The 24,676-nt window shown below is 39.5% G+C and overlaps 2 protein-coding genes across 4 annotated transcripts; one reads left to right on the top strand and one right to left on the bottom strand.

Moving 5' to 3' along the window:
* Positions 1-484: 484 nt before the first annotated feature.
* ift74 (intraflagellar transport 74) lies at positions 485-23,389 on the top strand. The gene is made up of 20 exons (XM_017460651.3): positions 485-760; positions 1,108-1,238; positions 2,307-2,442; positions 2,525-2,573; positions 3,139-3,237; positions 3,324-3,384; positions 3,593-3,652; positions 3,755-3,816; positions 10,869-11,007; positions 11,173-11,235; positions 11,605-11,748; positions 11,851-11,891; positions 12,178-12,257; positions 14,252-14,305; positions 14,420-14,517; positions 14,704-14,830; positions 18,069-18,232; positions 19,100-19,225; positions 20,115-20,175; positions 21,695-23,389. Exons 2-20 carry the CDS (start codon positions 1,119-1,121, stop codon positions 21,808-21,810), a joined length of 1,800 nt encoding a protein of 599 aa, XP_017316140.1. The 5' UTR covers positions 485-760; positions 1,108-1,118; the 3' UTR covers positions 21,811-23,389.
* On the bottom strand, positions 4,764-10,313 carry LOC108260390 (leucine-rich repeat-containing protein 19). 3 transcript variants are annotated; one of them, XM_017460653.3, is made up of 5 exons: positions 9,929-10,313; positions 8,299-8,374; positions 7,719-8,088; positions 6,601-6,831; positions 4,764-5,747 (listed from the first exon to the last, which is right to left on the bottom strand). In XM_017460653.3, exons 2-5 carry the CDS (start codon positions 8,362-8,364, stop codon positions 5,407-5,409), a joined length of 1,008 nt encoding a protein of 335 aa, XP_017316142.2. In that variant the 5' UTR covers positions 8,365-8,374; positions 9,929-10,313; the 3' UTR covers positions 4,764-5,406. The 3 variants fall into 3 exon arrangements, with proteins under 3 accessions (XP_017316142.2, XP_017316144.2, XP_017316143.2); XM_017460655.3 differs by lacking the exon at positions 9,929-10,313 and adding an exon at positions 8,548-9,442; XM_017460654.3 differs by lacking the exon at positions 9,929-10,313 and adding an exon at positions 8,501-9,442.
* Positions 23,390-24,676: the final 1,287 nt, after the last annotated feature.

A 24,676-nucleotide genomic window follows, 5' to 3' on the forward strand; every position in this document is an offset into this window, starting at 1 on the left:
AATAAGTAAGAAGCTATTTTGGATTAAGCCACGTTTCATTAAAATAAAATAAAAAAGCAAAGATAAACACAATGAGGATATCATACGTCACACATCTGAAACATATATCATGCTTGTCCAATGCACCATAAACAATTATATACTCACATTCAACGAATTAAATTAATCATTAAATTACAAATAATAATTAATAATTAAATTACAAATAAAACTTTCGAGTTTTCTTTAAAAAAAAAAGTTTTAGTACACCCAAACAATACATATTCTAAATACAGTTCGAATTCACTATTGACTGACTCCAAAATAAAGCCAGATAAAATCCATACTACCTTACTAACTAGTATACACGACAAATTGATTGCTGTTTTTGGCGTACTATGTTACTTAGTACGCTAGTATGCTCCCCCCCTTAACATTTCAGTATGTCTGCCGAGAGCACGCGAACGTTTTTATGACGTTTCATCTCGCGAGAACTCTTACAGGTTGCTTGGCAACAGCAGAAGAGTCCTCCAATTCTACAACAGCAGCACGAGCCGTCCGTTACAAAATGCTTGTAGTTTACCGCACAACATTAGTGCACGAGATTTTATGTTGAAAATATTATTATTTTACATTTGTTAAAAAAAGAAAAGATTTAGAAGGAATAGATTAAGGATAGCAAAGCGTGCTAACGATAAATAACGCGTTAGCTTAGCAGATTTACTCCAAAACAGCTAGTTAGGGAGCTAACGTACAGTGACCTTAACGGCCCACTTACTAGGTAAGTAAATTGTAATTATTATTATTAATGTTTTTTTTTTTTTGTATTAAAACAGACAGTAATTCTGGTAGCCTTAATTTATTAATAATTTAAGCTAATTATTGCAAAGCAAAAGCTAAGAATTAGCTGGTTCAATTATTTCAAGTGAATTCTTTTATTTTGTATGAGGTTAATTAATTATAGAACTTATTGTGTGTGTGTTTTTTTTTAAATTACGTTTGAGACTGAATGATATGAAATGTTGCACTTATATCCATGATAAATGTTTTGTGCTTGTAGCACCCAATCTCAGACTTTTTTCCCGTACAGTAATAATTGAGGTGATTGTTCCTGTATATTCCTAACAGATTAAACCATTATGGCAAGTCAGAGACCCCCATCAGGCAGGCCTATGAGCCGTAGTTCTTTAGTCCCGGGGACTGCAAGACCTCCAACTGGCGTCAGACCTCCACAGACAGCGTTCAGAGTGGGAACAGGGGTGAGAGGACCAACCGGGTGATCTCAGTTCAATGAGCAAACAATGGATTAAATATCCAATAAATATTGTGTGGTTTCAGTGCATACAACTACAACCGTCAGTATATACACTCACCGAGCACTTTATTAAGAACACGTGTACACCTACTCATTCATACAATTATCTAATCAGCCAATCACATGGCAGCAGTGCAACGAATAAAATCATACTGGCAGCTTCGGGTAATGTTCACATCAGCCATCAGAATGGGGGGTGTGTGTGATATGATCTCAGTGGTTGTTTATCATTTCTATATCTATAGTAACAACTCATTCACCCGGACATGTATGCCAGGTAATCCAAGTATAATCATTGTTATGGTGACGCTTTCTGTAAGGAGAGGTTTATTTATTTATTTATTTATTTATTTAAGTGAAGGAGTCTCCAATGTCAGCACTTTGTAAAAGTCAGACATAAACCTCTACTTAAAGTTTAAAGGAGGAGTGTACGTTTTGTGGTTTCCTGATGATAATAAGCTGCATAATAACCCCCCCCCCCCCCCCCCCCCCCCATTACTAACTTAACGTGATGGAAGGACTGTTTATAGCTAAGTGATAACTTGCTTAGTGGACATTCAACAGCATTAAATGTAATTATAAATGGATAAAAAGTACAACGCAATGTACTTTAATTAATAAAAATGTCATTTCTGGCATAAGAGGAATAAAACACAGCTGGGGCATGCCGTTATGGTAACAGTAACTTCACATCACACTGATTATTTTCCTATAACAGCACACCCTCAAATGTTTTATTCCACACATAGAGCGTTAATTAACTGTATAAAGATTTTTTTTTTAGAACATTTATTCAACAACAGTATGTAAACATCCATTATAAGAGAGTTTGGAGTAAATAGACGTCTGTTATTTTCTCAGTACAGAGATACGTGTTGAAATTCTTGTCTGTGGTCATTACTTATATGATATGCTACAGAAGCTGAGAATAGAGATTAGGTTAAAAAAATAAATAAATCTGCCAGCTCACTAATCACACCACATCCAGTTACATGTCTGTTATGTCTTCCAGACGGTGCCAGGTACTGGACGTCCAGGGACCAGGGCTGGGGCCACTGCCACGACGGGTGTGTTATCAGCTCAGATTAAAGTGACCGATCGTCCTGTCACGCAACAGGGTCTCAGTGGAATGAAGAGCGGCGGGAAAGGTGCTTCTCTAAAATACAGCATTTAATGTTACTTAGTTTCTACCTGTATTACAAGCCTTTTGTGGTTCACTTCCTTCTGCAGGACCCCAGAGACAAATCCTGGATAAGTCCTACTACCTTGGTTTACTCCGGTGAGCCATTTATTATCCATACGTTCTAGCCAGAAAGTAGAGAGGAATGATCGATAATGATCATAAATTATTATAATTTCTTAATTATTAAATGAGAATGTAAATCACAAGTATGCATCACAATCATTCAGGCAATTTAGAATCATAATTGATTTATCCTGCATTTTTACCACTTTATCATTTTATGCATGCGACAGCAAAATCGCCTTTTTAAAAAAAAACAAACAAAAAAAACATTGTAGTTTACGTTAAAAGCTAATATTTCTTCACAGGTACGATAAGTTATTGAATTCTTATTTTCTGACACATTAATTGAGCACATTTTTCAAAGCTACTTCTTATAAGCACAATTAATCTTAAAATAAATAATTGATAAATAAATACATTACGCAACAAAACAGGGAATCCGATTAAAACTTATACAGTAAGTGTGGATCCTAAGATTTAACACACCAGAGAGAATAATAAATTAAAAAAACAACACATTTTTATCTAACATTAGCTAAGCTCAGCAGTCCATTATGTTTAATTACTGTATCTCATGTGTAATCTCTTTTCCTTACAGGAGTAAAATAAATGAGCTTACAACCGAGAACAGCAAGCTACAGAAGGAGATCGACGTCTTCAACCAGGAGAACTCGGTTTACCTGTCATATGAAAAAAGGTCAAATGTGTTTTGTTACAGCATTACGGCAGTAAGCTTGTTCTTTAGGATGCATTTGCTCATCTGAAACATTTTCGCTCGTACAGAGCCGAGAGCCTTGCTGGGGAAATAAAGGATCTACAGGGGCAACTGGCGGACTACAACATGGTACACACCAACAGTTACAATGATAGAGCTGAAACTATACGATAAATAAACAGCTAAAAAGGTTTCAGTATAACAGTTCAGGAATTCTATGTGTTTGTATTTTCTCAGTTAACTTCCTGTTAAGTAAAAAAAAAAAAAAAACTCCACACAGATTAAATATGATTAGTATTCTACATTTAAGGTGATTTATTGTTTGTGAAACTTTCAGCTGGTTGACAAACTGAACACCAACACAGAAATGGATGAAGTAATGAATGAAATCAGCATGGTGAGCATCGTTACATTATTGTTTTTTTTTTTTTTCAGTACTTCAGTGGTGTTTTTTACATCGGAGTGTTTTTCATGTCACATTTCTCTTCACACGTTTTAGCTGAAAGTACAGAACGACCGAGAAGCCCAAAGCATAGACGCCATATTCACAGAGAGAAGAGAGTAAGTTGCCTTCGAGTCACAAATATCTCATCATAAGCACTCAACATCAGGGCTGACTGATAGAGTACACAAGATGGTGCTGTTAATCTGATTCTACGTATACACTGTCCTGATTTTAGCTGGTTTTTGTTTTTAAAGTGAAAGTAATGCAAAAATTTTTATTAACATATATCGACATTCATTTGATCAGTTCCATACACGTAAGATATTTCGAACGGCTTAGCGGCCTGTGTAAGGATTAAAAGACCTTGAAGGCGTGTGCTGTTATAGGAAATATAATCAACGAGTTACTGTCTCCACACCCGAAGCTGACTTTGCAATAGGTTTTATTCCTTTTAGCCAACGGTTATCATTTTTTAAACTTAATTAAATGACAGGACATATTTTTAATCAGTTTATGGTTACGTTTAGTGTTGTGGAACGTCCGTTAATAAGACAAACGAAAAAAACAAAAAATAAAGCAGCTTGTCATGAAGGCGGTAAACCAGAAAGCTCACGAAGAATGTGAAATAAACATCTCCTTCCAGAAAACGTCACTGTATTTATCTTCTCTATTGAGCTACGCTAAATATCAGCATGCTTTATTCACGCCTTCCAGGATTTCGCGATTTTGCGATCGCAGAAACGAACGCAAAATCAAGCAAACTCGACAGTGTTCGGAGGAGCTTGCAAATTTCTCAAAATAACCGCAGATTTTCTGCAGATTTGTCATCACAACATTTGTCATCGAACACGAGTACAGCGAAAAGGTCTTGTTTACCAATAAACCACCGCGAACGGAAGCGCACAATAATTTCGTGCGATTGCGATTTCACCGATTCAAGAAGTTTTCCGTGGAAAAAAAAGCACAAAAACTCTGCAAGTCACATCAAAATTTTTTTTTTTTAAAAAAGCCGCAAAACAATCAAGCGTTTTTGGATGCAACACTCAAAAAAACTGTGTGAAACCCTGTATTGACTGTTTATTAGTCTTTATTAATTATATGGAGTGTCTACCATACATGTCCCTGTGAATGATCTGTCACTATGGAGAAGAACAATCAACACCTTTTGAGCAATCAGATTAAACAATGTGGTATAAAGTGTTTTATAAATCACAGAGCTGAGCTGCACAGTGTGGTTAAAGATTAAAGTTCACAGCTTGTTAATGACAATCTAACTTCAGTGTGCTTTAAAAAAGATGCAAAGGAACAACTTATACAACATTTAAGCCAACAACTTGTACAACATTTTCTGATCGACATTTAAACATAAAAAAGAGCCACCTTCTGAATACACTTGTGATATCAATAAGTGATAAAAGTTTACTTTTAGAACCTGTGAAGCTTGTTCTGTTCTAGAAAACGAATAAGTGTAGCAGTTTCATCGGGAAGAATTTCAGTCACAAGATGACAACAAGGATTTGCACCGTTTATCTTTCACCACATCTGGTTTCTACATGCATTTCTACAGTTGCTGCTTCTTATATGTTTGGACTTGTCATATCCAGACTTCTATCTTTCGCTTAGCATGCCTCAAACGGACCTGTTTTCTATTGAACCTTAAACAGTCCCGTCAGTCATTGTGACCCATTTAGGGAGGGTCACTCAGTTTATACTTCATCATCGTCAGCATGCTCCTTGTAGTCCTCAGGCTGAATGTAGCCGTCCTCTATGAAGCCGTCTTCATCCTCGGCCGGCCCCGTAAGGCCCTGGTCCAGCTCGTTAGCGCTGGTCTCCGTCTGCTCCGTGTCCAGGCTGAAGTTGGAGTAGCGGCCTGTGCTAAAGATACTCGGCTCCTCGGCTTCGTGCAGCCTCTGGTGCTGGTAGTCGAAGAGCATCTTGTACCAGATGGGTGATTTGACCGCGCATATGATGACCATGGATGAGCAGAGAATGATCACGATCACTCCAGTTAGGAACTTCCAGGCGTTGGTCGCCACCGTCTTGTCAGCTTCAGTCAAAGCAAGACACATACTGCTATTATATATATTTATTTATTTATAAACAAGTTTCAAACTAATGGTCATTGTCAATTTTTAGATGCCCTCAGAGTAAAAGTGCATATTTTTTTATTGAGAAGTTCATGCCTGCCACATCTTATCAGTGTCTACTGAACCTACACAGAGCATCATTGTTCATCTTTGCTTTTCCTACTGTTTGCTTGAACGGTTAGAACAGCAGTCTGTTTGTTTGCCTGTAGAAAGGAAAACTTTCTTGCGGAGATACGAAGAAGAGTTCCAGATCTCTAGGTCATAGTTCATTATTATTTAATTCACCACTCACGTGTTAAATTATTCGGGTAAACACCATACGAAAAAATCACACTACAATAGCACACTAATCGGATCTCTATTGTGTGCAAACGTAACTTTATAAAGAAGAGCTGCCACAGAAGCACAAGGCTTCACAACACCGCTAAAATGGCAGAAAAACGATGCATTTTTAAGGCAAATTCCATATCAAACCATGTCAGGAAGTAAATTTAATTAGGTATCACATGCTTCTTCGTCAGCGGGTTTATTGTTGGATTGCACTTCAACTATAGAGATGAGTATGGTTTTGCACAAGGGATCAAAAGTTTGGTACATTTGCCAGTCTTCATGAGAAAAGGCAATTTTGATGTTTTATTGTGTCTATAAATGAATAGCTAGCAGTATATGTTACGTTTTTAAAAAGATTAAATTTTTCCCATTAGTAGATTACACAAGTGTATGTAAATGCCAAAATCTGACAAACATAGGCTAATTGATGTCTCAGTATGCTCGGTGTGTGGCAGAAATACAAAAACAAACAACCATAGTCACCTCTGATTGAAACGTTGTGACTGCTTACTGTGGTCAACCCTTGACGTGGTGAACTTTGGATGGTAATAAAGGTTTTTCTGGATGCTGTTACTGTAGTAGAAGTAGAAGTGGTTTTTGTAGTAGGGACTGTACTGCTTGTAACTGGAGGTACCACTTTTGTTGATGTACTGAGCACATCCAGGATTCTTTTTCCAGCCAGGTTCTCTGGAGTGGTACAGGTGGCATTTGGTCCTTGAAATGCAAAACATGTAACGAGTATTATTACGTTATTACTGCCTAATGAGCAGTGCACGTACAGTGCTTTTGTAAGTACTCGCCCCTTGAACTTTTCCACATTTTATAGTGTTACAACCTGGAATTGAACTGCACTTAATTGGGTTTATATGCCATGAATCTACACAAAATAATCCATAATATTGAAGTAGATGAGAATGAATATAGTTTGCAAAATGATTTACAAATAAAAAAAAAAGTGATTGTTTAAGTATTCATAATTGATTGCATAATTATCCAATGTTGTGGAATCCTTAAATTAGTTCTTGCGCAATCAGAAGCCTTCGCGTCATTATTACAATGGAGTTGACCTGTATGCAATTAAAGTGTCATATGATCTTGATATAATTACACTTGGTTCTTGGAAGACCCCAGAGATTGTTGGAGAACACATCTAGACAAATGGCATCATGAAGATCAAGCTGTAAAAAACAAGTCAGGGACAAGTTCTGGAAAAGGATCGATCAGGATTTGTTCAGGATCTAAACCTTAAACATCCCACAGAGCACCATTAATGGAAAGAACTTTGCCCTGAGGAAGCCGTCCATCAAAAGTGACTGACTAGGTAAAGAGGGGCGATTAGTCAGAGAAGCAACCAGGACACCAAGGATTATTCTCAGCACGATGCTCCCGGCACTGTGCTTCACTGTTGCTGTGGCGTTCTCAGGGCGATGTGCAGTGTTTTATATTTTTTATTTGGAAATAATTGTGCAATATTATAGGATATTTTGTGTGGATTTCGCAACATAGAATCCCAATTAAGTCCATTTCAGTTCCAGGTTGTAGCACTACAAAATGTGGCAAAAAATTCCACTGCTCCTATGTTTAATCAGAGCAGATCCTACCTGTCTGCAGTCCCCCATGATCCATCCACTTCACAAGCGTCAGTAACTCCTGCGTGCAGTTCCATGGATTCTCGGCCAGATCCAGAATCTTGAGTTTCTTCAAATCCGTGAACGTCTCGTTCCTTATCGTTTGTAGTTTATTCCCTGTTAAACGGAGCGTTTCCAGACTGCCGAGAGCAGAAAAAGCTCCATCAGGCAGCTGCTCTATGAGGTTGTACGAGAGGTCCAGCTCTATCAGGTTGGAGTAATTTCTCAAAGCCTGTGTGTCCACGCTGTTCATCACGATGCGGTTGTGGTGCAGGATTAAACTGGTTATGTTTACATCGTAGGTGGCGGGAATGTTTGCCAGTGTTTTATTGCTGTTATCCACCTTGAAGCAAAGGCAAACATGGTATTAAATTCATTGTAATGTAAGTGTAGTGAATTAGCCCTGAAGCGTACATTAATATACAACACATCACGCATGCATCATGTGATTTTTTTTCTTTTCTTTCTCGAAGTCGGAGAGCTTTGTATGCAGTGTTTGTGATACTCTGCATTTGTCTTTAAACTGCTTCAAAAGCTTCTCTGAAACACTCACCAGGATTTGTACTGAAGCTGCCAAACGAGCCAGCGTCCACAGCAAGACCACCTCTTTCACCATCATGATCGTTTACCTGCAACAACACACCAGCATCAGAACATGAAACACGCCATGAAAACAAGCACCAGCCTACACATTATGGAAACGCACACATCAGTGTATCTCTTCAGACAAAGGCGTTATTATTTAATCCACAGACCTCAGCTGGTTCGGACGGATGACTATGAGAAGAATAATCAAACTCACTAAGTATGAGGCCACGGATATAGCACAAAGAGACGCTTTGTGCACATGGGTTGGTCCTGTAGGAGCATGCTGGAGCATGCTGTCTTCCCGTGTGCCACAGCTTGTGGGCTTTTTCGAAAGCGTTATCTGCTGTCAGCCACAAAGCCACTTGAAAGGAAGCCCAAATGAGTACAAAGTAGACCTGTGCTCATGGCTGAAGGGGTAGGTTGTTTTGCCGCAGTGCATGAGCATGGAGGTCAGGGGTGACTAATTGTGTGAATTTGTACCCATTGGGAGGCTTGCTGGGGATCAGAGTCGTTTTTGCCCTATGCACAAATGTGGCATCATGTCATATGACAAGCCTCGCTTTCTACATGACCTCTGTAGAAACACAATATTCAGATTGTCCACATAAGTATAATAATAAAGAACTGATATTCAGTGAAAAGGTTACAGGACAAAACTTGCCCAGCACTGAAATTCAGGATATGATATAAAGACATGACATAAACACAGAATTAAGATCTTTTAGCATAGCCTGACTGCCATATTTACCAGATTATAAGGGCTTATCCAGGATGAATTATGGGCTTTATATTTAATGTGCAATTTTATACATCACTTTTGCTAACATTGTGCAAATTGGGGTATACTTGGTGTGTAATTGTATTGCTTTAAATGATTATTTAACAAATGTATTGTTTAGTTAGTTAGTGGTTAGAGAAAGCTGCTCAATCGCATCCAAACTTCAGCGGCCATTTGAAGACCAGCATTTTCATGTTTCTCAGAACCATACTCGAGTTTGAAACCAGCTCAACCAATACCCAAACAAATACCAAACTCTTGGCACAAACAGCCTTGGATTTATGATTTATGCGCCACAGTATAATATGCATTATGCGAAAAAATTTCCCTAGAGAAAAATATAAATATACTGTACGTAAGTCACATTAATGCTTTTTCTTTCTTTCTTTTTTATTTTATTTGTTTATTTATTTTAAATAAATATTACAAGCAAGTCACGTCTGGCATATAGATTACAGAGACCCAAACCCATGTGACACATGACCAGTTTGGTTTAACACACACCAAAGCACATGTGTAGAGCGTAAATCCCATGATGCTACTTTTTTTGCCAAGACAATCACCATAGCAGATAACAAGTAAATTATTTAACTGTTTAATCCTGATGACACTTTACATATTTAACCCTTGAATCATTGGCCTAATTCCATCCGCTCAGCAACGTTGTCATGTCCTAAATATTTCTCTTTACAGATATGTCTCTAAATCTACATGAAAGTACATAAACGTGTACGTTATTGAATAAGCAAATAGTAATAAGACTCAAGAAATAATTCATGATTTCTGGAGAAAAAGCTTTTAAAAGTAGTAGACTTACCCGTAAGCCGGTCACGTAACAGGCAGCAGAGAGCAGCGACTATAGAGTGTTGAAATAGTTCTTCAAGGAACTGAGCTACATAAAGAACCTTTGCACTGCGTGATAAAAGCACGAAATTTCCTCCTGGCTAAAGATTCACCGTAAAGTGTCAGCCGACCAGACAGAGCTCATTGTAAAGGATTTACGGGTGATTTATTGGTCATCATTACAATGCCATCGAAATTCTATCATGTGATTTTGGTCTATGTGGTGTTGATAAAGAAATGCGTTCTTTTGCTTTATTTCCCTCTTTTTTTTTTCTTTTTTTTTTAAATGTTGTGTAATATATGTGCAGTAACCTGGGAAACCCCGTGGTGAAGTTTTGACACTTTCTACTATATATAGTTCCACGACTGAAATATGTTTCTCACTAGCATTTCTAGAATAAATCCTGGTTACTCTCAAAAGTGAGCGCAGGAACATTGCGGACATTTCGAAAGCTGAAATGATTCGGCGTGTGTTTCTTGAGTTAACTTGATCTAAAATCATAAAATGTGTGAGGACATCACTGTTAGCTAGCGAAGCTTTAGAGATCTTTATAGAGGCTGATTTTTGTTTGATGACATATTACATTTATGGGCTCAAAGTATGTTATAGACATCTCTAACTCCATATTAATGGGATTTTTTTTTATCATGCACCAATGGGTGTAATGGTCAAGTGTCCACATTTAGAATGACACACATGGACTATATGAAACTACATCATATGAGAGTTAGTCACCAAATCGTTTATGTCGGAAGCTCTCTTCATGAATTTAACATTGCTGTTTAGGGCTTATCTGTTGCTCACGTACTGCTAATTCTTGGAAGCAACGCACTGGGTGTACGAATAGATCCTTTACATTTATGCATCTAATGTCAATGGTCATTTACCCCCCTCCCCACCCACCCCGTCTCAGAAAGGAGGACTCGATCCATGCTATAGAGGAAGAAATTGAAAGGGAGAAGCAGGCAGCAGATGACATAGTGAAAAAAATGCCCCCAGAGAAACAAGCCAGGTTTGCTGAGATGAACGCTATCAACGAGGAGCTGCTACAGGTTGGCTTAAAAAAAAAACAACAACAACTAACAAGTTTTACACCACTGATATCTCAGTACCAACAGAATAAAATCAAGTAGCTATATGTGGGAGAACATTAGTAAATGATTTGCAGTTTATGGCTGCCTCTATTCCGCCGTGTACACAAATGTCTGTGTTTCCAGGAACTGGCAACACGTCAGGACGAGCTGGACGCACTGATGACCAGGAAGGAAACATTAGAGGCTGTGAGTGGAGTCCTCACACCTGCCACACACACACACACACACACACACACACACACATCAGTTGGCTTTCGCGTATTGCACTGATGACCCCGTGATAGAGCCAGCAGCTGAATTGACTACAACAGTAGCAGTAGAATCTTGATTTACGTCAAATCTTCTTGTGAATAAAGCACACACACATATACACACACGCACACACAAATTTTTAGACCTGAAAACCAAAAAAATCCCAATGAACTTTTCCAGCACTGCTAGTACAACCCCCTTGTCTCGATGCCTCAGTCCCTTTTACTATTTATTTTCTTTCTTCCTTTTCTTTCTTTCTTTCTTTCTTTCTTTTCTGTATGTTGCTCTCGGTGACTCTTATAGGAGTTGGAACACTCTCGGGTGAAGCAGGAGGCCGTGGTGCTGTATGAGCGGCTGCACGATCTGGAGCTGCGCCGAGACACCTTGCAGGCTGAAGACAAGAGCATGATCTCTCCACAGGAAGAAAGAGAACGTCTGTTGAAACAGGTCAACACGTACCCTGTACCCCCTCACCCCCTGTCTAACGCCGGTATAATAGATTCACGCAGGACTTCTATACGTTGATTTTACGTTCTCTTTCAAATTCAGGTGAAAGAAGATAACCAAGAAATTGCCAGCATGGAGCGGCAGTAAGTAACCTTGTTTTTGATGCGATCATGAGTGGAACATTAAATTAGGTAGTGGTGGTTCAACGGTTAAAGTAACCCTGGGTTACTGACCAGAGGGTCGAGGGTTCAAGTGCCAACACTGCCGCTGTTGGGCCCTTGAGCAAGGCTCTTAACCCTCTCTGCTCCAGGGGTGCTGTACCATGGCTTACCCCAGTTTCTGACCCCAGTTTCTTAATGTATACGTGACAAATAAAGGCTTCTTTGTCTTATTCTAGTTGAACTGACAACTTGTCTCTTGTTTCCTCAGACTGACTGAAACACGAGAAAAAATAAACCGCCTCAAGGAAGAGTTGCGACAACTTGACATGGACATGGAGGACCATCAAGGTATGGTACAACCGCATCATCTCCTGAGCTATTTTAGACGGAACAGCGCCCTCTAGTGTTAAAAGTGCCTCATCAGCTGTACCACATTGGTAATAAGCATCTGATCATTTCAACAGTTCTGGAAATTGTGCAATGATTCTACATCTATCTTGTTTGTGGGTAATTAACAACAAACACCCAATGCAATTTTGATTAATAACAAGAAAAACAAGTATTCATTAATATTCTATAACTCTGACAGTAGTTCCAACTGTAAGCCAAATCACAGGTTAATATGAATGCTCTTATTCATTATAATTTCTTAGCTAATTCGCAAGGACAAGATATTCAGATATTCTACGTTTAATAATAAGCACATCTAAAAACGTCGAATTGTCGATACGGTGACGTTTTCGGTGAGAAGATGCTTATTTAGCATTTTTGAAAGGAGTCTCCAGTGTCAGAAAAAGAGACTGACTCTAGCTGCCATAACGTAATTGATAACAGGAATTTGTTTTCACAGGCATTCCACAAGACTAACTGTAACTATAAATGGATAAAAAGTATTATTAGAGATGGCAAATTGCAGTCCATGAGGAATAAACCACTTTGGGACATAAAGTGTCCTCATAAAGTCTTCCCAAGACAGACTAATCATTGGTTTTAATAATTTATTCACTAAATATGGTCAAAAACCATCTACTTTCACATGAGGGACGCACTACAGACCCTTTATGAAGCCCAGTGGCAAAAGACAAGATCTTATTTACTTGAAACAAAACTTGAAACAACTTTTCCAAACCTTCCTTTTTGCCATCTTATAGGGAAATCAGATTTCAAACCTTTTTACAATTCTGAAGCATGTGGCCAGCTTCAAAAGGTGTACAAACAGTATCAGACGCTCTGTGGGCCATGAGCGAAGCGTCTGAGCTTTGGGACGCGCGTCTATCCCTAATCGGTAGCGCACAGAGACGCAGAACATGAACTTCTCCAGAAGTGCAGACACCCCTGGCTCCAACAGAGTTCATAATGTATGCGTTCACACTTTTGTCCGAATTTCTGGGAAAGCCCCTGGGACAGATATTGTAGTTGTTTCAGTGTGTAAGCACAAGGCAATTAGGAGTTGTTTTCTCTAAGGCCTGTTTGCCCTGGACGGACTGTAAATTCTTAAGTGCTTTTGGACGTGTTCCAAAAAGCTTTAGCATCCCTCCTATTAGTGTCTAGGGTGAAGCCTGGAGAAGATACAGTGAAACAGAAGAGATGGAGATATCTGTGTGTGTGTGTGTGTGTGTGTGTGTGTGTATATATGTATGTGTATGTGTATATGTGTGTATGTGTATGTATGTGTATGTGTGTATGTATGTGTATATGCGTGTGTTTATGTATGTGAACAGCCAGACCCTATCTGTCCATTGTAGAGAGGAAGTGGACACTGCAGGCTCATTGTACAGCACGCAGACACAAAGAATACTTACACACGCAGCATGTTCCTCTGTATTGTTGGTTTATGTCAAGCTGCCTTGCTGTTTTTCTTATTGTTTCCTCTCCTTTCTTTTTCTCATTGTGTGTGTGAGTGTGTGTGTCTTTTTTTCCCCTTCTGTCTTGCTCTGCATGTTCATGTCAAGACGGTAAGATTATTTCCATATGTCCGTGTAGTTTCAGTACTTCTGGTGAAAAATCGATGCAATTATCTTTATAAAAGATGGTTTAGCGCACAAAAGGATTGTTTTGTGTGAGCTACAACCTTCTTTACGGAACCGATAACGTAATTATAAGAGATTTGTATAATTTGAAGGATTCTTAGACATGCTGATCCTTAAGATGATCCTGGATCCTTGTTTGTGAGGTATTTCCTGTCTATGTGCCAATTTCTATTGATATTCCAGATAGTTAGAGAGCTTTTATATGCATATTAATGGAACAGTTATAGAAAATAAAAATCAGTCAAGATATTACAGAGATGTCAGACTAAGACTCTTTTTTTTGTGTGTGTGCAATCTTTGCTTTATGAACAGGTGAACGAACCCAAAAGTACAAAGAGCTGCAGAAAAAAGAAGAGGAAATTGACAGTGAGTGCCATCTTCCTGCTTCTGCTTGCTGTGTAACATGTGTGAGAGGTCATTTTAGTGTTTTTTTTATTTTATTTTATTTTATTTTACTTTAAATTATGCATGTTTTCACAGCTTACCTGGAGACGTTTGACACCCATCGAGCGCAGGGGACGGAGCACATTCAGGAGACTCAGGCCAACATCGTGGCTCTACTGGAACAGTCCAGCAGGGTAATAAAACCCTGCACACACAGCATGCACTCCGACTTCTTACATCTCCGACGGTTGCTCGTGAAGCCTACATGCTTTTAGTGTAGAAATTGTTTTTGTTCCGTGATTTATAGATGAGTTGTTAGGCTTCTGGTGAAATGTTAGTCAGTTAGTCAGGGTGATAAAAGCGTTCTGTTTTTCTTTCAGATGATGAATCGTTTGAATCAGCTTTCGGCCGTCAGCCCCCACGAGCTCAAGTCCATGCAGGAGGACCTCAGCTTTAAAGAGACGGAGATGCAGAAATCTCAGAGTACAGCCAAGGGACTGTCTTCTGGTCAGACACACACACACACACACACACACATTATACACAAATATGCTTACAGTATAGCAGCTATAAACAGTGATTCCTTCCCAGCCTCGTTTTTTCTTTCTCTTGAAGTTAATTAGAATAACAAATGTGTAGCTTGTCATGTGACCGAGCAATGACAAAGTCTTTTCCTTAAGCTACAAAGACAACAGCATGCAGTCAATACCATTTAAATTGTAATGATTAAAAACATAGACAGAACATCACCATGCCAACGATATCTCAGAAAAGTGTATCGCGTAATCATTTATCACGATATTGATACTATATCGATATATCGCCCAGCCCTTCTGACTGTTCCAAAACGCCGACACTGGAGGCTTCTTCCAAAAATACTAAATAAAAGTCTCCATGCAGAAAAATTCAGCATATAAACACTGACAGGTTTTATCATCAACGGTAATGTATTAGAACGAGCGCGTGGATATAAACCGTGCAGCCAAACTACTATCAGAGCTGCTGACCAAACAGAATTGAGAATTCAGCAGCGCTGTGGTATAACAAATAATGAATTGAGAACATAATTGTATGAATAGGTTGACAGCAGGCTTTAAATTTTGTATAGAAAGTTGTTCATGGTTTAAAAGCAGTAACTGTTCTAATTAGTGGAGTTCAAACGAGGCGTTCCATCTTATTAGTGTTCTTTTAGAACACAAAAGGGCTCTGCTTTTACTGCACGTGACCTGTAATAATAAAGGAGGAACGGCCACACATGCGCTAATCCCCGGAGAAAGATCAATCAAAAGGAATCAAGGTGACCAAACGGTCAGTTACACTGCTCCACAAGTCCACTCCCCAGTTCTACATCCTTCTCCTTCACTCCCTGCTATGTAGCTGAAGCTCAGCCAAGAGGCTTTCCTTCCTTTGTGTAAGACACCTTGGAGCTGTGGTATCCCTCCCACTCCTCAGTATCGTCTTATCTCCGCAGTGCTGCCCCATTTCCTCCACTGCGCTCTATTCTCGGTTCCACCAGGCATTGTTCCTCAGCACCCTGTTTATTTATCTTCTAGCAGCGCACTTTCGTAGCCTGCTGAAAAGCAGTGAAGGGGAATGCCGTACAGCTTGGCTTTAAAGGAAGAAGCTGCTGGAGAACAGAAGAAAACCAGCGGGGACTAATTTGTGTAACGCACAAAGTTAGCATTTCAAACATTCTCGAAGACATTGTTAAACGTCATAATCTAAATTTGATGAAAACAAAGATGGCTGCTCTCGTAACAAGGCAAACACACGTTTCTTCTGAGACACGTAACGCTAGCCAAGTGTATCTTTTACAACTGTTGCTCATGCTGTGTCAAGGAGCAGTGTAACACACTTGGAGGAAAGCACTACCTGCAGTCTTCCTCATACATGAGCTCACATGATTGTCGTTGTGAAATCTGGCACACTGATTGGGGAAGGTTTAAGGAACATTCTGACCAAATTTGGGCCAAGTGCTGCCAATGCTCTGGCACCATCATTGGTCCAATTTGGTCCGAATTTGGAAGTACGTTTATGGTCATAACTTTTGAACCCTGTGTCCAAGATTTAAAAGGCATCCCTGGATTCCCTGGGTCAAGACGAGTTCAACACACCCAACACCTAATTAGACTAATTTTCCGCCACCTTGGAATTGTTTTTTTTTTTTTTGCTACTCCGTCCAAACATCACCACATTAACGCACATCATCTTCAGAGTAAGCTTCACAAAAGTCATCAACAGCATTTTGAATACTCCAAACGGTATGCCCGTAATATGCCACCGAATCTGACAGCAAAACCACCAAACAGGAAGTAGCTCATATCTTTGTGCAGAGACAAAAAAAAACTTGGTAGGCAGCTTCAGGACCATGATCTGAGGCTATGCAATGTCGCCACCTACTGATCAAAAATTACAACAACTTGCTAAAAATGGTTACATCTAGCTGCCATCTTGAAGGAATTTTGATATTCAAAACCATTCTCCTTTAATATTCATGCCAGAACAATAAACAGATCTGACAAATAAATACAAATTTGAATGGAAAATTGTATAAATTCGATATTTCTTTAAAGTTATCGTGTGTGTGTATATGAGGCTTCAGGAAGATCACAGATTTCTATATTGCTGGAAACAATTACAACTGTTTAGTGCGCAGAGGTAAAGGTCATGTCACATCAAGTGACAGTTTTTATTGCCATTCCTCTATATAGCTAGTATACATCAGAACGAACTGTGCAGAACAAACACAAGATTAGCTTTATTAAACAACTGGAATGCCGCATTGCTGCTGTGTAAAAATTTTTAAAACCCTGTCTAAGATATTCATCGCAAAAGGGTTTGTGTTAAGTGGCTTTTGTATTGGTGTGTGTGTGTGTGTGTGTGTGTGTGTGTGTGTGAATATGTGAGTGAGACGATTGGCTCCGGTGTTAGGTAAAAGAAAAACCCCAAGAGGAGGAAGCAGCAGAGAATGCTTAGAAACGCTGACAGGGCATTTTGATTACACACTACATACTACACACAGACACACATGCACCACTCTCTCTAAACACAGAACCGGGCCTGCTGCCTATCAGGAGGAACTGGCCCTTTTCCCCTTCCTGTCTCCCCAAACCCACCAGTGCTGTGCAAACCGAAGAACCAGCCACTAGAGAGCATTTCCAGTGGGAAAAAGCCTACAGATAGTGATTTGGCTTACAGTAGCTTCCATGTTGTGTATCATGAGCTGCTTCTAAAAGCATTGAATCCTTGCTTTGCTAAGCGCCGTATAACGGTCCTTGCACTGTAACACACACACACACACACACTCACATGTGCCTTGTGGCCTTTTGCCCTGTATCAGAAAACAGTACTGCGAGTATTGTGGAGTGCATGATCAGCACAAATATTCTTTGCGGGAAAAAGAAACTTGTGATAATCCAAGTTCAAACAGAAATATTCTGAGATTCATAGTTCGAATAGAGGCCGAGGTGAAAGGTGACATCTGTGTTCCGGCTGCAACAGAATATCATCCTTTTTTTTTTTTTTTTAAATTAATGATACTGTTTATGATATAAAAGATGTATAATTGAAAGTGAAGTAGTAACACCACACCACACCACCGCTTCGTTGATTATTTTCCTATAACTGCACACCCCCAAATGTTTCATTCCTTACATAAAACATGATGTGTAAACCACATGAGCCAGCACCGGATTAGATTACTGCACTTGATTAAAACTCTGTGTTTACGTGTGTGTATGTTCAGAGTGCGAGCGTCTGCAGCAGGACCTGCTGAACGTCGAGCGGCTGGAAGGGAAAGTGCAAGTCGAGATGAACTCTCTGAAAGAAAAGATCCAGGAGATGACTGAAGGACTGAAGACATACAGGGATCTGGATGCCCTGAAAGCCTCTGGAGAGCACAAGATGAAGGTAGCTGACTTGAGCCTATATACTTAAAAGTATAAAACGTCAAAAATAGTTCAGCTGTAATGACCTGAGATCTTATGAGCATCTCCCTCCTCATAAATCGTGTCCTCTCAGGAAGAATATGTATTTCATTATGCCTTTTCCTCTCGTTAGCAGACACACACATTTCCTCTGATAGTAATGCAAGCTCTCTGTAGCATAAACATGGATATCAGCTGCTCGAGCTTTTCTCTAGGACGCAGTGCACTTAAGGGCATTTTGCCTAAAACAGGATGCACCTTTTTTTTTTTCGTTGTTTTTTTTTTTTTTAAACGTCTCCCATTAGGAGCTCATGATTCTTCCTTTGTGGAAAGCGCATAGTAGCTCAAAGGTCACGCGTACATGGACCTACGCAGAGTGAGATAATCTGGCTCTATTTTGAGAAGGCAAACAATAAACGAATACATATTATGATGTAGATGCAATTTGACATTTTCGACGAAGTCACATATACACTTGACAGATTTGGGAAATGTGTGGTTTCATGGTCAGATTTCACTTCTGTTCTGAGTGTATGTAGCGTTTATGTTTCTAAAATAACAGGACATTTCAAGGACACGGCCACAGTTCCAGCACAACTGGTAATGGTTTACTTCAAATAAGCAGAGACTGGCCAAAAAACAAACCACATCTTAAAGCTGTTAACATCAAATTCCCAGATTCTCAAGTTCCTATGAATGAGTTGTTAATATACCGTAGAAACCATAGCGTATTAGAACGAACACGTGATGTACCGTGCAGCCGCACTATGGTCAGAGCCGCCGTTATACGTCTTCTGACCAATCAGATTTGAGGATTGTCCTGTTTGTCCTGTACGTGTTTTTTTTTTAGATGTTGCAGAAAGAAAGAGTGTCTCTAACTGACAGGAGAGACGCCTTTAAGAAGGTCAATCACAAGATGAATGAGGAATACCAGACTCTTACGGCACAGTTACAGGAGAACGAGACTCACGCACAGGTCAGACACACACGTCAGCACGCAGCATCATTACAGCTTTAATCGTAATATTTAAACGATTTTGTAGGTATTTTCCCCCCTAACCTTACCATGTTGGCAAACCAGCACCTTTGCTGTACTTTTTTTGTTTTGTGTGTGTGTGTGTGTGTGTGTGTGTAAACACCCAGCAAGCAACTTTACTGTGTCCCACAACTGCATAATTTCTGGGTGGGGTATCGTTTCCTGATGCCTGCGCTCTTATAAAGGCTAAAGGTCCAGGCTCACAAGTCTTTACAACAGTCTTGGCAACACACCTCTGTGCCTATCTACGGAGGAAATGGTTCTGTCCAGCCAGCAAATTTACACTGTTGTTCTGCTGAGAGAGCGCGCGACGATCATGTCCTTAGATACCCCGAACATACCCATTGTACTGGGATTCGCTGGCACATTTCACACGCCCACTTAGGGTCGCCTTATTCTTTACGAAACGTTTTTCTTGTGATAAAAAAAGCTTTTAGGGAGCATCACTGCAGTGCTTCTGCTCCCGGGAGCTCCTGGGAAAATCTGAGTTAGCACTAAACACATGATGAAAGAGTTAATATAAGATTATAAATATGTATAAATATGCAGTTTTATGACATGTAACACTGGTTGATCATGGGAAAGTTGTATATTCGTATAATCTGGGTCGCTTGATGAGAGTAAAAGCCGCTTCTGTGCTGTTTTCTGATCACCACATCAAGCAATTTGTTCTTTAATGGGGGAAAAAAGTGATGACATTTAAAAAAAAAACAACAACAACAACAACAAAATAACAACACTGTGAAATAATAGAACCGATGACATTTACGGTTCGCTTTTAACCGTGTGGAACATTTTCTAATATGAGTTTCTGTCGTTTGTCCTGCAGCTATCGAATCTGGAAAGGAAGTGGCAACACCTTGAACAGAACAACTTTGTTATGAAAGAGTGTATCCTTGCTCATTCAGCTTCCATGCTAAGAACAATCCTGGCATCATTCATTTATCTTCAAGAGCTTTACTCTGGTCAAGGTTGCACTGGATCGAGTATGAGGCAGGAATATACCCTGAATAAGATGTGCACACACACACATTCATACCTAGGTGCAATTTAGCTTAGCCTGTACATTATATGGCCAAAAGTTTGTGGACACCTGACCATCACGACCATACGTGCTTTTTTCTGAGCATCCCGTTCCAGGTTTAGTCCCTTTGCTGTTCTAATACCCTCCACTTTTATGGGAAGGCTTTCCACTAGATTTTGGAGCGTGACCCATATATGGACCACATACAGTGGTGCTTGAAAGTTTGTGAACCCTTTAGAATTGTCTATATTTCTGCATGAATATGGCGTAAAACTTCATCGGATTTTCACGCAAGTCCTAAAAGTAAACAAAGCGATCCTAATTAATCAAATGAGATGAAAATATTATGCTCTGTCATTTATTTATGGAGGAAAATTATCCAATTTTACGTATCTGTGAGTGTCAAAAGTATGTGAACCTCTATTTTTATTTATTTATTTATTTTTTATTATTATATGATTATCAGTTAATTTTAAAGTGAAATTAGAGTCAGGTGTTTTCAATCAGTGGGATGACAACAATCAGGTGTGAGTGAGTGCTCTGCTTTATTGAAAGAACAGCGATGTATCAAAGTCTGATCTTCTTCCACAAACACGTGTTTGTGTGAGTGTATCATGGCACGAACAAAGCTGAGGACATTGAGTCGTTGATGCTCATCAGGCTGGAAAAGGTTACAAAACTATCTTCAAAGAGCTTGGACTCCAATCCACAATCCACAGACAGATAGATGATCAGGTTTCTACAGACTTTTGGCCACATAGTGGGTTTGGGAGGTGGGAGGAAACCAGAGAACCCAGAGGAAGGCCACAGGGAGAACATGGGAACACTCCACACAAACAGTAGGTTTCAGGATCGAACCTGGGACACTGGAGCTGTGATGCAGCAACGCTACCTTCTGCGTTCTGGCATCATTCACATCCTTCATGTTGATCCCAGGGGTCTGTCCACAGTCAATTTATAGAAAGCTGCACACACCCTGAACATGCAATATTCAGTATTAGCCTCAACATGTTATCTGCACAAAAATCTGCTTACATAAAGCCATGAGTCTGCTCGGCATTAGCACTCACTTGTCAGGCTGATCAACAATCCTGCACCTAATCTGGTCACATTTTATTTTTGGACTACAAATGTAAATATTTATTACATCACACTCCCTTGTTCTAATTCATTTGTTCTTATCTTCAAGACTCTTTATTATATTTGTATTTTACTCTATACTTTTTGTCCATTTTCATTCTTTTGAAAATGTGTATTCTGTTCAAACTTTACTTAGATATGGTGGGAATTTTGGTGTTTAACCCATAGAGGTTAAAGGATCAGATTTTTAAACAGGTGGTTTCATTTAGCAGCGCACAATCTTTCTTTAACTCCCCAACCACCAGTCATCGCCTCTAAAGGCATGGAGAGCGATTACCGGCCCGTGAAGAAGAATGTCACCAAGCAGCTGTCTGAATACAATAAGATCCTCATGGATGCTTTGCAGGGCACCAAAAACTGAGCACCACTTCCTGCCTCCCGCAACCGCCATTACGGCTCTGCGACTTCATCACTTACTCACTTCCTGTGCAGGACTGCTCTCCTACTCAACATTCCATAGGCATGGCGCACGTGCCGTAGAGATTAGAGATGATCCCGGTGGTAACCCCCCCCCAAAAAAAAGACACACACACACACACACACACACACACTCTGTCTTTCTCAGATTTATCTGTGACAGCTCTTTGATGGCAAGTACACAGACTCAGAGGCGTAGAGTCATTAAATTACTTTACACCCTACTGCATCCAAAGTTGAATTTTCTGTAAAGTTCTACACTTAATGTCACTGAATGCAGCAATACACTTTGTTTGAATTAATGTCCTGTTTAGTCTGTGAATGACATTTTTAGGAAAAAATGGCATGATGTGTAATTTCCAGATGTTGGCAAGCCTCAGGCGTCGGTGCAGTAAGGGGTTAATGGCAGACAGGAAGAGCGGTGGCCGATAACACTATTGTTTTAATGTTATTGGTTTCCGCGTTGCTTTATCAGAGAAGGGGGTGGCCTAGTGTTCTCCTCAGATTCATTACTCTCTCATCCTCTCACCCACCCTGTTGTCTGCCTTGTGTGTGCGCACTTAGAGCCTCTCTCTTCTCTTATGAACACTGCTGTATGCAGTGATTTCCCCCTCAGAAGCATGATCTTCATCCTTTCCCCATTACACGAGCACCTCACATGGATAGAAGCCAGAGGTATGGGAGACATAGTGGCAGTGGGAATGGTGCAAGAGGTGGGGGTATTATCCTCAAAGCCAGAGCCATTGTGATTTTTTTTCACCTCAAAAATACCAAATCTTGGTACTTGGCAACAGAAAACTGGAACTATGCTTTTTTTAAAAAAAGAAAAAAGAAAAAAGAAAAGAAAAATTTGAATAATGTATTGAACATCAGTCCAGAATCAAAGGTTGTACATTTTTTGGTGTTTGGTCAATAACTTACTTCACAGCCCTTTGGTCAAAACCATAACCCTCGAGTGATAACCACAACTGATATGGTTTTAATGATTCTATATTACCACTGAATAATTTTCGATAGAGTCTTTATTTTTCAGGATATTTCAGGCCCTGAAATTAGCCACGCCCCTATATGGTATGTAACAGCCCTACTCCTATACCTGTTTTTCTTCCAAAAAGCGCTTCACGTAGTAGTGTCGGGAAGAATTGTCAAAAATGTTTCCATTGCTTTGGAGTAGACAGAAAAGGAAAAAAGCTACTCTCAAGCTTAAGTTATAGGTGATATACTGTACATGTAGAATAAAATGCTGTAAAACAATTGTTGCCTTGGGGTGGGATGGGAAGGTGGATGGTATTTGCTAGTGGGGGTTCAAATACAAAAAGCGGTCTATAAGAGAGCCACTAGTGCAAAATGCTTGCAGTCAAACTGTTACTTCAGATCCCTCATGGAAAAAACACATGGCAGTGACCCCTCAGCTCCAAACACAATCTTTCAGTACCTTTTTAGAAGAAGCTTTGACTTATTGACTTATGGTGACTTTTGTGAAAATGGTAGAAATAATAAACATTTTCATGTTTTATTGCTAAGGAGTTGTTGTTTTTTTGTGGAACTTTTGGATATTTTGTTCTCTGGGAGGTTATGACACATACTTACACGCTCTATCTGTAGCTAGCTTCTCTATTGAAACTTATTGTAATTGGCCCTCACGTGTATTCCAATCCATAAAGAAACCAGACACACACACACACACACACACACACACACACTAACACACACAGCCTAAGAGTTTGATAAATAGTATATAAGAACAGCCAAAAGCAAGTCGAGTTTTAATGCCCTCCAGGTAACAATCGTACAAACTGGCTTAGTCCCAGGCAGCTGTGTGTTTAAGGTAGGGCGTGAAGGAGGGAAACTGGGACACACTAACACACGCCCACACACACACACACACACACACACACACACACACACACACTGAAAATTAGGTATGTGCCAGTAAACTATACAATACTCTCATTGGAAGTGTGAAGTCCTTTAGAACATTTCATTTAGTTTAATTTAGAAGGAGGTTGCTTATGTAGGCAGCAAGTTTACAGTATTTTCCATTTGGAATGCAGCCATAACACAGCCGTCTCCTAAGGCTCCCGATTTTGGATAAGCTCATAGGAGCATTGTGTCTTTCCTGGCAAAGGCGTTAGGGTTTAGCAAACACATCAGTCAGAAAAACCTGCAGTTCCTGAACGTTAAAACGTTTCACTTATAAAGCGGTCAAGTTTCCTTTACAGTAAAAATGAACATTTCCAGTGTAATCTTCTCAAATGCAGTATCGAGATAAAACATGACGGAGCATACAGAAACTTGACTGCGCATCACATCACACTTTTTATCCGTTTATAGCATCCAAAGAAAACATATAAGTTCTTATAGCACTTATAGCAGTCGTATCTTTACCAGCTTCGCTCTTTACTCTGTGTTGAAGTAAGGAAAAAAAAATTATGACCTTTACAAAGCTCTGACACTGGAGACTCCTTCCTGAAAACTTCACCACATTGTTGATTATACTGTATGTTTTTCTTTGTTAAATAACAGCATTCGTTGATATTTTATTTAGGCTTAGATGGTGTTCAGTGGTGCTTGGACTATATTTGTGAACCCTCCGTGTGGAAAATTCTATATTTCTGCATAAATATGACCTAAAACTTCAGTAGATTTTCACACAAGTCCTCAATGTAGATAAAGAGACACTTATTAAACAAATGAGACAAAAATATTATATATAATGTATGCTTATTTATTGAGGAAAGTGACCCTCTTGTACAGTAACAACTGCAACTCAATGTTTCCGGTGACTGTTGATCAGTCCTGCACATCGG

This window comes from Ictalurus punctatus, chromosome 28 (genome assembly GCF_001660625.3).
Source record: "Ictalurus punctatus breed USDA103 chromosome 28, Coco_2.0, whole genome shotgun sequence".
In the NCBI taxonomy this organism is placed as follows: Eukaryota; Metazoa; Chordata; class Actinopteri; order Siluriformes; family Ictaluridae; genus Ictalurus; species Ictalurus punctatus.